The following is a 12,707-nucleotide window of genomic DNA, read 5'->3' as shown; positions in this document are numbered from 1 at the left end:
TTAGTAATTACATTAAATATAAATGAATAAAACACTCCAGAGATTGGTAGGATATGTGAAACAAGCAAAAAACCATGATCCAACTCTATGCTATCTATAAGGGACACAGCTCATGTTCAAAGACAAATAGGTTAAATGTAAAATATTGTAACCAAAAAGAAAACTGGAGTAGCCATAATATTAATGAGACAAAAGAGACTTTAACAAAAATAATTGTGATAAAGAGGGACATTTCATAATGACAAGTCAGTCCATCAGAAAAATATAAAAATTTTAAACTTCTCTGCACATAACAACTGAAACCCACAGCACATGAAGCAAACACTACAGAACTGGAGGGAGAAACTGACAATTCAACAGTAATAGTTAAAAATGTTAATCCCCCTTTTTCAGCAGTAGGTAGAAACTCTAGTCTGAAGATCCATAAGGAAACAGAAGACTTAAACAAAACTACTAACCTAATGGACCTAGAAATATCTGCAAAAAATTGTTCAAAAATCAGAATACACATTCATCCCAGTAGCGCATGGAATCCCAAGAGCACATAGAATCCTCTCCAGGTCAGACCATATGATAGGCCATAAAGTGAGCCTACAGTCACTTAAAGTGATTAAAATAATAAAAATGTACATTAATGAAATGATTGAAATAATAAAAAGTACATTATTCTACTACCATGGATTTATACAAAAAAAATAAACCATAGAAATAAAATTAGGAAATTCAAAAATATATGGAAATTAAACATTACATTTTAAAATAACCAATCAGTAAAAGAAGAAATCACAAGAGAAATTAGAAAATACTTTGAAATGAATGAAAATAAAAACAATACACCAAAATTTATGAAATGCAGCCAAAGAAGTGTTTGGAAGGAAATTTACAGCTGTAAGAATAATGAAAAAAATCTCAAATCAGTAATGGAACATTCTACCTTCAGAGATTATAAATAGAAAAAAATATTAAAAACGAAAGCCAATAGCAGGAAGTAAATGATAAAGATTAGAGTTCAAATAAAGTATAATGAAACATTCAAAGTGGCACAGACAACAGTGTGGTGATTATGAAGGTGGTGGAGGGTATAGGGATAAATTGTGATGGAAGGAGACTTGACTTGGGGTGATGAGCATACAATACAATGTACAGATGATGTATTATAGAATTGTACATCTGAAACCTACCTAATGTTATTAACCAATGTCACTGCAATAAAGTCAATAGAAAGGAAATGAACATTTTAAAAAATAAAACTGATGGTTGCCAGAGGGGAGTGGGGAGGAGGGATGGGTGAAAAGCTGGAGGGGAATACTAGTATAGTCAGCAATACTGTGATAGCTACACGGTAACAGCTGGTTACTAGACTTATTGTGGTGATCACATGGTAAGGTCTATAAATACTGAATCACTATGTCGTGCACCTGAGACTGATACAATATTGTATAACAACTGCACCTAAATAAATAACTAAGCAGACTTTATTAAAAATAAAAACGAAACGTTCAATAAAACGGAAAGTTCTTTTTAAAGATCAGAGGTAATGACAAACCTTTAACTAAATTAGCCAAGAAACAAGAGGAGATATCATCACGTCTTTTTGTATTTTTTTCTGGTGACAGGGACCACAGCCATACTCCCTGGGACAGAGCCACTTCACGGGGACTGTTTCTGATGGTTGCAGAAGTCATCAGATGCAGACTGTTGAACCTCTCCTTCAGGGGAACACTCAATAATACAACTGCTAAGGTTCAAGTGATCTCTCAAAGATCATTTAGAAAACAGTTCAAGGCCATTTAGCAGACATTTATAGAGTTATTCATACTAAAGGTCTTCTGGAACTTTCCATTGCCATTATATTTTTAAATGTCTATTTAAAAAGAGACTCACAGAATAGGTAAGATTCTTAGCTCCTGCCTCCTGCCAACCAATGGTAAGAATTCTGAGGGGGCCTATATGAAAAAGTTAGTTTTCATGACAGGATAGGTAGAATCAGAAGATAAATCATTATCTATTTTTTTTCTAATTGAGGGCAGGTTTCTATTAACTTCTTTTGCTTCTTTTTGAGAGAGAATAGTTATGGCCGAAAGGAGCATCATGTTCATTCATCTGTGTGAGCATCAAAGTAAAAGTCTCTTCTCAAATTAGAAATTATCTAACACACTTGGATCTTGTGATGTATAAAGCAACAAAACCCATCCAACAGCCATTCGGAGAGGCCACAGGGACACATTGATCTGCCGGGGTTTGCAGCACAGACATAAAAGCAACAGCTGAATGATCTTAATAGAACTAAGATGGCCGTATGGTGTGCTTGCTGGCACATTTTCCTTTCTAAAAAAATTACACATGCTGAATTTTATTGTTTTGCTCACTAAACCCTATCAATCTCCATGAGCTTATAATTAAGAAAATATTATACTTGGAGGGACTCCCTGCTTTTATCAAGTAACTTTGAAAAGAAATGGAAAAGTACAAGTTGTATAACTGTCATTACAAATTCCAGGTATTTGAAATGTTCATGTAAGACCACAAGGGATTCTCGGTGTTTTTGTGTGCGTGTTAAAGTGCCAGACCATAAAACTGGTTTCAAGCAATTTCATAACAATACATAGTAAGCAACAAAGAATTTTTTTTCCTCCCTTCATTCAAAGGTTTGCAGGGGCCAAACTTGAGAAGCAAAAAAAAACCTAATAAAAAGCAAAAGGTAGCTAAGTCCTGTCTCGCCAGCTGGCAGCAGATGGCAGTAGTGATACATGAAAAATCCATTCAGGTGGCTTGCAGTTACCTGCGTTTTTCCTTCTCTTTAAACTTCGGTATCTGAGCTGAACCAGGATTCCTAAGAAGATAATGGGGTTGTCATCCCTTTACAGTTTTAGCCAGTTTTCATTTCCCTCTTTTTTTAAAAAAAAAATTAAGAGTTTGTTTTTATTTTGTCGCAGTGGTTCTCAACCTTCCTAATGCCGTGACCCTTTAATACAGTTCCTCATGTGGTGGTGACCCCCAATCATAAAATTATTTTCGTTGCTACTTCATAACTGTAGTTTTGCTACTGTTATGAATCGTCATGTAAATATCTGATATGCAGGATGTATTTTCAGGGGGCGCGACCCATGGGTTGAGAACCGCTGATTTAGAGCCATTTTGGCTCACAGCAAAGTTGAGTAGAAGATACTCGGAATTCCTATTTGTCCCAGTTCCACTTAGGCACAGTTTCCACATTATCAACACTCTTCAGAGGAGTGGTTACTTTTGATGAACCTACACTGGCACATCATAACCACCCAAAGTCTATAGTTTACCTTATGGATCACTCTTGATGTACATTCTATAGGTTTGGACACCGTATCCAAATACATTGTATAATATATAATGACATGTATCCATTGTTATGGTATCATATCATAGAGTATTTTCACTGTCTGAAAAATCCTCTATACTTGCCTATTCATCCCTTCCCCCTTTAGCCAATCACTGACTTTTTTAGTGTATTCATAGTTTTATCTTTTCCAAGGTGTATTGTAATTGAATCATATATGTAGCAATTTTAGATTGGCTTCTTTAAGTAATATGCATTTAACGTTTCTCTTTTTTATAGCTTGATAGCTGATTTCCTTTTTAAAAAATATATTTGTATTGATTTCAGAGAGGAAGGAAGAGGGAGAGATAGAAACCTCAATGATGAGAGAGAATCATTGATCGGCAGCCTTTTGTATGCCCCCTACTGGGTGGGGGGGTTCAAGCCTGCAACCCGAGCATGTGCCCCCGGGCCCGAATCGAACCTGGGACCCTTCAGTCTGCAAGCCGATGCTCTATCCACTGAGTCAAACCACCTAGGGCGATAGCTGATTTCTTTATAGCACTGAATAATATTCCATTGTCTGGATATATTACTTCCCTTTTAATAAAGAGATAGCTTTTCCATTTGTAGCTCTCTTTAGACCTTGACAAATGTGTGGTGTTTCCACATTTTTTTTCCCATTTGAACTCCTATTTGGCACTTGGACGCATTATTCAAGAACATGCTCCATTCAAACATTGTAGGGAAACAGGCTCTTGAACCTCTCAGACCACGGGTGTCTGGGACACGTTCTTTACTGTGTCGTATAATTACTTCTCCAAAGTGGAACTTTCCGAAGTCAGATAGCAATAGAGGGTCTCCGCCTCTTTCAGATCCCTGGCACATCATCTGTGGTTCAGAGGAAATGGAAGCCCCTGCAGCCTGTTTCACAGCCTCGAGGGTCAGGACAGCAGACCAAGTCCAGGATTAACTCCGTGGCTGCTGAAATAAAGCAGATCCGAGCCAGACGAAAAACAGCCCGGATGCTGATGGTGGTGCTTTTGGTATTTGCAATTTGCTATCTACCAATTAGCATCCTCAACGTGTTAAAGAGGTAAAGTTTACCTATTATTTGAAAGTAAAGTGACCTGTCATTTCTTGCTTCTTAAGAACTTCTTTTTTAAAGAGAAAAACTGAAGCCCTCTGCCTAGATAGCTTGTCAGGCTTGATAACTGTATTGTTGTTACCAGCAGGTAAGGCAAACATCCATTTGGAGTGCTCAGACTGTAAATGCTCTTATCCATGCAAATTCTCTGTTGAATGGCAGACACAAAGCAGATGTTCCCTGATCTCTTCAATCTAATTGCAGAAAAAAAAAGTTCTAATGCAAAAGAACTCATTTACAGCGGGGAGTTCTCTTTTGATCAGAACAAATGGATTTTCCAAAGTTTTCAAAGACATGGGGAATTGTGACAGAATTCCATCTCAAGGCTAAAAAAGAGATAAGAATGTTTTGTTAGCATTCTAGTTATGCTTAAAAGTATATTTGTGAGCACATGCACAAAAAAATGAACTTATGACACATACTGTGTTTGAATGTTTAAACAGAAAGAAAGAAAATCCATTTCCTAAAGTCATTGAATCAAGCTCAAGGTGAATATTAATTTTTAAAAAATCAGTTCAAAATTTTTCAGCCAGGGAAAGTCTGTCATGTGTTACACTGCAGACACATTTAAGTTAACACAATTGATCAACGCAAACACAGCCAATGCAGGAGCAATGAATGGTACACTTGAACTTCATGGCCAGCCAACTTTATTGGGAATCATCAGAACCATTGCACGTAGACTGGTCCCAAAGTAATTCTAATTCTGTTTATAATAGACTTAGAACTACAACTAGGTTTGCTGCTCTCACTTTTCCCTGATTCAGGGTCAATATCATGTTCCTCGCAGCTGGGGACTCTGGAGAGAGCTTTGGCTGGAGTCGCACAGACAAAAGGTGGTAGAATCAGCTGCAAAGATTTCTCATTCTCTTTGGCCCTTTTATTGATTGCTTTGTGGCTTTTTCAATGGCAGAAAAGTGGAAAATGCACTTTTGTTTAGTAACATTATTTACTGCAGGCACAGTGTTAAATGTAAAAGATTTCAGCCGCCTGGGTCCTTGAGACATATACTGGCTCACAAATAAATGAGCGACTTGACTCTCCATATCTTTCCACATTTTCCTTCTTATTTTTCCTTGCCCACAGCAATCCTATACACATTTATTGTGATCTTTTGCCAAATGACGTTTTCAGCCCCTAAGAACTTTGTAAATATGCTGTGAAACTGGATGAATTTTCTCCTTGCTTTTTTCTCTCTTTCTTTCCTTTTTTTTTTTTTTGTACTTTTATTTCAGTCCATCTAAATTCAATGAAAATTAGATTTACTGCTCTCTGGAATGCTCATTTGGATTTCCTGCATCTCAGCACTTGTACTTTCCTTAAGCTACTTCCAAATACCTACACGTCCACAATATTTCTCTTATTCTTCCAACTTAAATACCTTCCTTTTCAAGGAAAGGAAATTGCTTTCTAAGGAGAAAGTCCATATTTAATTTAAAATATTTTCAATTTTTGAGCATTCTGCTCTCTTCCACATAATAAATAAATAAATAAATAACCTCAAAAATCATTGTTCTCTTTACCACACACATTTTCTTCAAATGTGTATCTGTTTGCTCTTGCATAATGTAATTATTGAAAAGATACTCACCAGCATCACACTGGATTTCCTGTTGTCCTTTCTTTGCTTACAGAGTATTTGGGATGTTTACCCACGCAGAAGACAGAGAGACTGTGTACGCCTGGTTTACATTTTCACACTGGCTTGTATATGCCAATAGTGCTGTGAACCCAATTATTTATAATTTTCTCAGTGGTAAGTTTTCAACTGTTTCTTCTATATAAGCCATAGTTCTAACCAAGGGTGAGGGACCAATGACCGGAGGTTGTGAACATTCTTGAACTAGGTGAAGAGCTTAGGTGCTATACAGTGAGAATTTTTTTTTTTTACTGATGTGATTTGTCTTGAGGTTTCTCCTTATGAGCAGGAACACATTACCTAGATGAACAGAAAAAAATTATCTAAGGGATCCCCCCCCCTCCATAAAATTAGAAGAAATGTTGAAATAGGAAGTAAGTGAAAATTGTGAGACCTGAACACCACAGAATATTGCTTGTCCTACATTAAACGTTAATTTCAAAAAATGTAAAATAAGTTTATCTGAAAATAAAATAGCCATGTTACATTATCTCCTTGCCCAATATCTGTAGCCTAATTGAGACTGAATTGGAACCCTTCCACTTTTAGGAACTTTTCTATTCACATTAATCTTGTGTGTAACTTCTCTTGGGGTTTTCTCAAGATTCCTCACTGACCACAAAAAATGATATTCCTCCCAAATAACACCTAAGCTAAGTGGTGTACACACACACACACACACACACACACACACACACACATATCTGTAACTTATTTAACCTGTTTATGAATCCATACACTGATTAAAATTATTTAGCTAATTATTGTTTTATTTAGAAACATTTTGTCTGACTGACTTTTAGAACTGTGTTCTAATTAGCTACGTCTTTACATTGTCTTATTCTATAACTGGTTGGCTATTTCTTTTTCATTTCTACTTCCAAATATCTGATAATTATATATGGAGCGATAAGCAATTCACTTTATTGCACACTTAATAAAGTATGTGCATTTTGTAACTTCATATTTGGCCTTCTGGGTTATAAAAATTTAAAAAAAGCAGTCAATAAGATTCTTTAAAAATAACTTTTTATTCAAACATTGCACATACCCCATATATGTATTATCTGTTTTAGTTCCGCTTTCAGAAAATCAGGTGGTATGTGTGGGAGGCTTGTTTTGTGTCCATTTGCCTTCCCTGCCACACCCAATCCCAGTTTCCAAAACAAAAACTACATCCGGTCTGAGACAGCCAGATAAGACTGCTCCGTGCTGTTCGAAGGGAGAAGGGGAGAGTGGAACTGTGACTTAGAAAGCAGTGAGGAAGCGGTTGGCAAGGGGTTAGGGATGCCTAAAGCGCTGAGCCTTGCACTAAGCAGGTAAAACCTATTAGGAGGTTGTAAGGGGAAATGTTTGAAACAGAAGCCACAGAACAAGTAAAAATGCTATTATGTGGTTAAGAGTGAGCTGATAATCACTGGGGACTTATGTTCCTGCTGTTGTATTATCCCTTAACCTTCATCTTCACATTTAATCACTCAATAACCCAATTTGGTAATTAAGGCTCAGAAAAAATAAATTATAATTCCCAACACTGCCATTTACCCTGAAAAAGGTTATTGTTTCATTTTCCTACCTCTCCAATTCCGTGTCAGTAATTTAAAGACAAGGAATAACTTCTAAAGTTGGTATGTGTGTGTTTTTAAGTGTTGTCTGCCTCTGCAGATTATAAAACTTTAGACTTTATAGATCTTTTAAGATATTTTTCTAGATATTTTGTTCAACTGATTGTTTCAGTAGAACAGTTTCTTCTGAGTAAAAGGGGTAAGTCTGTGTAGTTTCGGCTGTGTGCAGCATAAGTTTTATCATTTTTGAAATTATTAAGTATTTCTGGACATTCTTCTACTGATGATCACTTTTATTATAGTTAACTACTTAAAAATAACACACACTCACAAATATACAAGGAATGAGACAGACCCCAAATACAAGCATGAAAAGCAGTCTCATTATTTTATGAAAATACCTCATTGTTTCAAGAGTCTACCACGCTTCCCATAACGCAATTTCCTTTTCCTATTTTCCCCATCTTTGCAAAATGTGGCACCTCATTGTTAGTTTGGCTCAAGGGAGCCACTCAGTTGTACCCTACTCATGATTTGTTAAGACATATTTACACACAATTCTTTTTCCTTTCATTCTCCCCCGTTTGCCAGGAAAATTTCGAGAGGAATTTAAAGCTGCATTTTCATGCTGTTGCCTGGGCGTTCACCATCGCCAGGAGGATCGGCTCGCCAGGGGGCGGACCAGCACAGAGAGCAGAAAGTCTCTGACCACCCAGATCAGCAACTTTGATAACATATCAAAACTCTCAGAGCAAGTCGTGCTCACCAGCATAAGCACACTCCCAGCAGCCAATGGGGCCGGGCTGCTTCAGAACTGGTAGAATACTGATTTACATTACAAGGATGCCTGAGTAAAATGATTCCTCTTTTTTTGAAATCTCTGTTCACGGAAATTTTATGATCTGACCCATCTGAAGCTAAAATTACTTTGTGGACCCATGTTTTTGCAAAAGAAAAGCCTATTGCTCTTTGGAAATAAAGGTCAGTTTAAACCAAGTTCTCAACGATTGGTTTAAATATGTTAGACGTTTAACTTTCAACTGAATTAATTTCAGGCTATTTCACTTTTAGTTTCCTGTGTTATGCTTTGTGTGAATTAAATGTTTAAGTATTTCCAATCCGTATTATTTCAATTTCACATTCAAACTGGTTGCTAAAAATGACCCAAAGTTCTCCTGTGATTTCCTTTCGGCAACTAAAAGAAGTAGCAATGACTAACTGAATTAAAGACATGGTAGTTGACTTCATTGTTTCAAAAAAAAAAATCACAAGGGACTGTCATTCGGATGTGACATCTGAGAGAATATTTATTTACAGAATAGCATATTATATTAGATAACTCAAAAGCTACCTTCCAAAACTACATAAAAGTAATACTATTAAACTTTATGTTTCATGAATTCTATCACTCAGTAACACAATTTTCTCAGGTTTGTAACTTTACCATTGCTAACATTTCTCATCTCAACGTAATGGCCAGTAAGACACAGTGTAAGAATAAAGATTTTGGAGTAACGATGAATACATAATAATTTCCATCTCTAAGACTTCAACATTGAAGGGTAAGGTAAAGCCACATCATTGTACTGTTCTAACCAGTGAAAATGATGTAGTCGGCCTTGGTGGGTTCCAAAAGGAATGCAATTTGCAAAGAAAAGCTGTGGACCACTACATCCCAGCGGGCTTCCCTATCGCACAGGTTAATACCATGAAGAATTGATGGTAAACATTTGCCTTCGTTTAAATCCCGTAAACATTGATCAAACACCTACCAGAAAGCACCAGCTGCGCTGTGTGCTAGGGAATGAGGTGGGGGTGGGTATAAATGTGCCTTTAAAAGAGCTCAGGTCTCCTGAGGGAGCAGGCTGGTCCAGTCCGCAGGGCAGCAAAGCGTCCTGGGGGACAGGTTCCCACACCAACAGAGCAGCGGCACCCAGGATGCTGTTCCTACCAAGGTCGGCACTGTTTTTGTTTCTATTTAATTACAGCGACATTGTTGATGTCAGTGAATGCCTCTAGGCCTGCGCTGAAAGCCAGGTGATTAGACTAATGGAGGGGCTTGCTCTTAACCTACACACAGATGGATAGGAGCGCAGTATATTTTGTACAAATGTAAGCTCTGGGGTTCAAAGCACTGAATAGTTCAAATTTGTTTTTCTGCAGAATTTTCCTGATTCAAAATTCACTTCAAAATTAAATGGAAAGTAAAAAACCTTTTCGTAAAAACTTGCTCTTCTCATATAAGAGCGGGTGTTCTTATTTATTGAAACAAAAATATGGACAATAATATTTAAGATTTCCATACAAGATAGAAATTATCCTCTTCTTTTATTGCTTTTACCCAACCCATCACTTTTCAAAAGAACTAATACAACCAAATTATACACGAGTCGTTTTCAAATTTTAGAATCTGGGACTACCTTGTGCTTTTTACTACTTAAAGCAAAACTACTCTCACGTGAGGTTTATTGAAATTATATTACTATTTAGCAAAACATTATCAATAAAATCAAAGTATTGTAACTCTTCTTTCTCCCCTTGGTACATTTGAGAACCTTTTTCTTATTTATGCTGCATGAAAGGAGTTGTAATTTTCAGGTTGTGAAAGAAGCTAGCACTTTAAATAGTTTGAAGATAACTTCAGATACTATTGATAACATGCCTTAATAGCTACGTAAAATCTCAGAGTAAGAGCTAAATCTTTAGACCATAATATATCTAGTTTTTTGTTGTTTATCATTTAAGAATGAGAGAAATGAAAAAGAGAGAGAGAGAGAGAGAGAGAGAGAGAGAGAGAGAGAGAGAGAGATCATAGTTCTGTGGATGTGTGCCAAGGACAGACTCAGAAGTCAGAATTCCTTTGCTCTAAATCAGTGATTCTCCATGTGTGGTTCCTGAAATATCAGCATCAGCATCACCTGAGATTTTATTAGACATGCAAATTTCCACCCTATCCTAGATCTGCTGAATCATAAACTTTTGAGGGTGGTATCAGAAATCTCTGTGTTAACAAGCCCTACAGGTGATTCTGAAGCATCCTAAAATCTGAGAACCAAATCACTGCTCCAAATAATACTACCTGGCACCTATTTGTCATTCCATGTGATATAAAGTGTTTTACTGCACAGCTATCCACAGTAGGGACCACTGTCAGCCTGCTTGGAGGTCTGAAAGAAGAGGCTGAGTACCAGTGTTGAATGTCACCCAATGTCATCTCAGTTCAAGAGATTACGGTTTATGAAACAATTGTCCCTGAGCTACAAGTGCAGTGTGAAAGAAGACTGATTTTATAGCCCATGTGTGCTTTATGGCTACCTGGATGGCGAGTTTCTAATAAAAACACTTCCCATTTCCAACTTTTTTACACTAAGTTATTAAGGCTACATTTTAGAAGTAGTTTCTAAGAATAAATATTACCTGGGAAGAAAAGCAATCAAACATCAATTTTTATGAGAAACTGAGGGAGTAGAATAATAGACTGTGCACATTGCTCTCAATACATTCATTTACAAATCCTTCTAAGAGGTCTGGATTTAAATCCTCTTATCTTAATGGTTACCTTAATGGAGCAAATTAAAGAAATAGGTGTTCCCCAAACCTGCCAATTTATGGAACAAAGGGTCAACTCCTTACCTCATTATGTGCTAATAACACAAATGAGAAGATGTCTTATAAAAAGAATGTGTTGTGACTGTTTTATGCTATACATAAAATATGTATCTTTTTTATATTTCAAAGGTTTAATGTAAAATGTCATTAATGTTACTGAAATTTCTTATCAATAGGATGAGACAATTTTATCTAGTATGAATCCATTTGATTTTTATTGTTTCTGAATTCCTGCAAACCCATGAAAAGTTTAATAGGTGAATTTATTCTTGGCAAAATAGGACTTGGGGCATTTCTTGGATATTAAATAACTGTTAGAAATCATTGATGGGTTAATTGCAAATGTGTTACGCACAATTATATTGAATTTCATTCTCAGTGTACATTGTTTTAATAAAGATACAGGTAAATATGCCTATGAACATAATTTGGATATACATAAACCTGAAATATCAGAATGACAAAATCCGAAGATACTTACTGGTCACAATTCATGAGGAGGGCTATTGTTATTTTAATACTAGTGTAATAATAGAATGTTTCACTTGATATAAAGCATAATAGTAATCACTTGCATTTCAAAAAATCTGAATAGTCATTACAATTTAGAAAGCTTTTCAATTCTAGTTAATTTTATAACAGATGACTTTTCTACTTCCTATAAGTTTCAAGTCAAAAGAAGAGTACATTCAATTAGGTCATGCACAAAATTAGTTTTCGAATGGCATGAAGCAAAATAATAGATTTTTTAAAAAGACCGTATGTAAACAAAGGAAATACTAGTAATATACTAGTAAGTCTCTTCTATTACTTTATGTACCACAGAAAACAAACTGCCATGGCATGAAAAACACTGTCATCTCCCAAAATTCAAAGGGATTGTTTTCTAGAGACTATTGCAATTAAAGAGGGGGCAAAAAGCCACGTATTTCTATTATCTTACGTTTTCTTTACAAGCTTTGGAGTTAGAGTGTCTTTAAGTTTTCCATGAAATGTATTTCTCTAGTTGTTGTATCCCATGTGTGTAACATCACTTGTTTAATAATTATCTTATACACTTAAAGTTCTTTATGCCTGATTTACTGTGTCTTCATGAAGAATTTTTTTTATTAAATCCAATGTGATAGCACACCAACTACTGTGAAGGATGCTCGTTATGTAATTTTTAAGTAAAAACCATATTGAGAATTCAATAATCACATTCACATTGTCCTCTGTATTGTATGAAAAATCTTGTGGTTGATTTGATAAGTTGGATATTCACTCATAACTAGTGTCAAATCTTTGCAGTTAAGGATTAAATTAAGCCCTCTGGTACAGTACTTAATAACCAAATATTTTTCTCAATAAGGTTATATAACCAGGGATAATCATGATATAAAAGGTTTTTAATGCTGTTTTAAGAGCAGGAACTGTAATAAAGATGGTTAAGATTAATATAGAATTACTTCATAA

General features: G+C 35.8%; 1 protein-coding gene across 1 annotated transcript in view; it reads left to right on the top strand.

The window, feature by feature from the left end:
- The window catches only part of HCRTR2 (hypocretin receptor 2), a 99,137-nt gene extending 90,484 nt beyond the window's left edge, over positions 1-8,653 (top strand). The window contains exons 5-7 of the mRNA XM_059699646.1: positions 4,168-4,388; positions 6,074-6,195; positions 8,235-8,653. Of these exons, the coding sequence (XP_059555629.1) occupies positions 4,168-4,388; positions 6,074-6,195; positions 8,235-8,464 (573 nt within the window). The 3' untranslated portion in view covers positions 8,465-8,653. The remainder of the gene's footprint in view (positions 1-4,167; positions 4,389-6,073; positions 6,196-8,234) is intronic.
- The last annotated feature ends 4,054 nt before the right edge of the window (positions 8,654-12,707 follow it).

The sequence above is a fragment of the Myotis daubentonii genome, chromosome 6 (assembly GCF_963259705.1).
Source record: "Myotis daubentonii chromosome 6, mMyoDau2.1, whole genome shotgun sequence".
NCBI classification, from domain to species: Eukaryota; Metazoa; Chordata; class Mammalia; order Chiroptera; family Vespertilionidae; genus Myotis; species Myotis daubentonii.
This window is presented reverse-complemented; position numbering and strand designations above follow the sequence as displayed.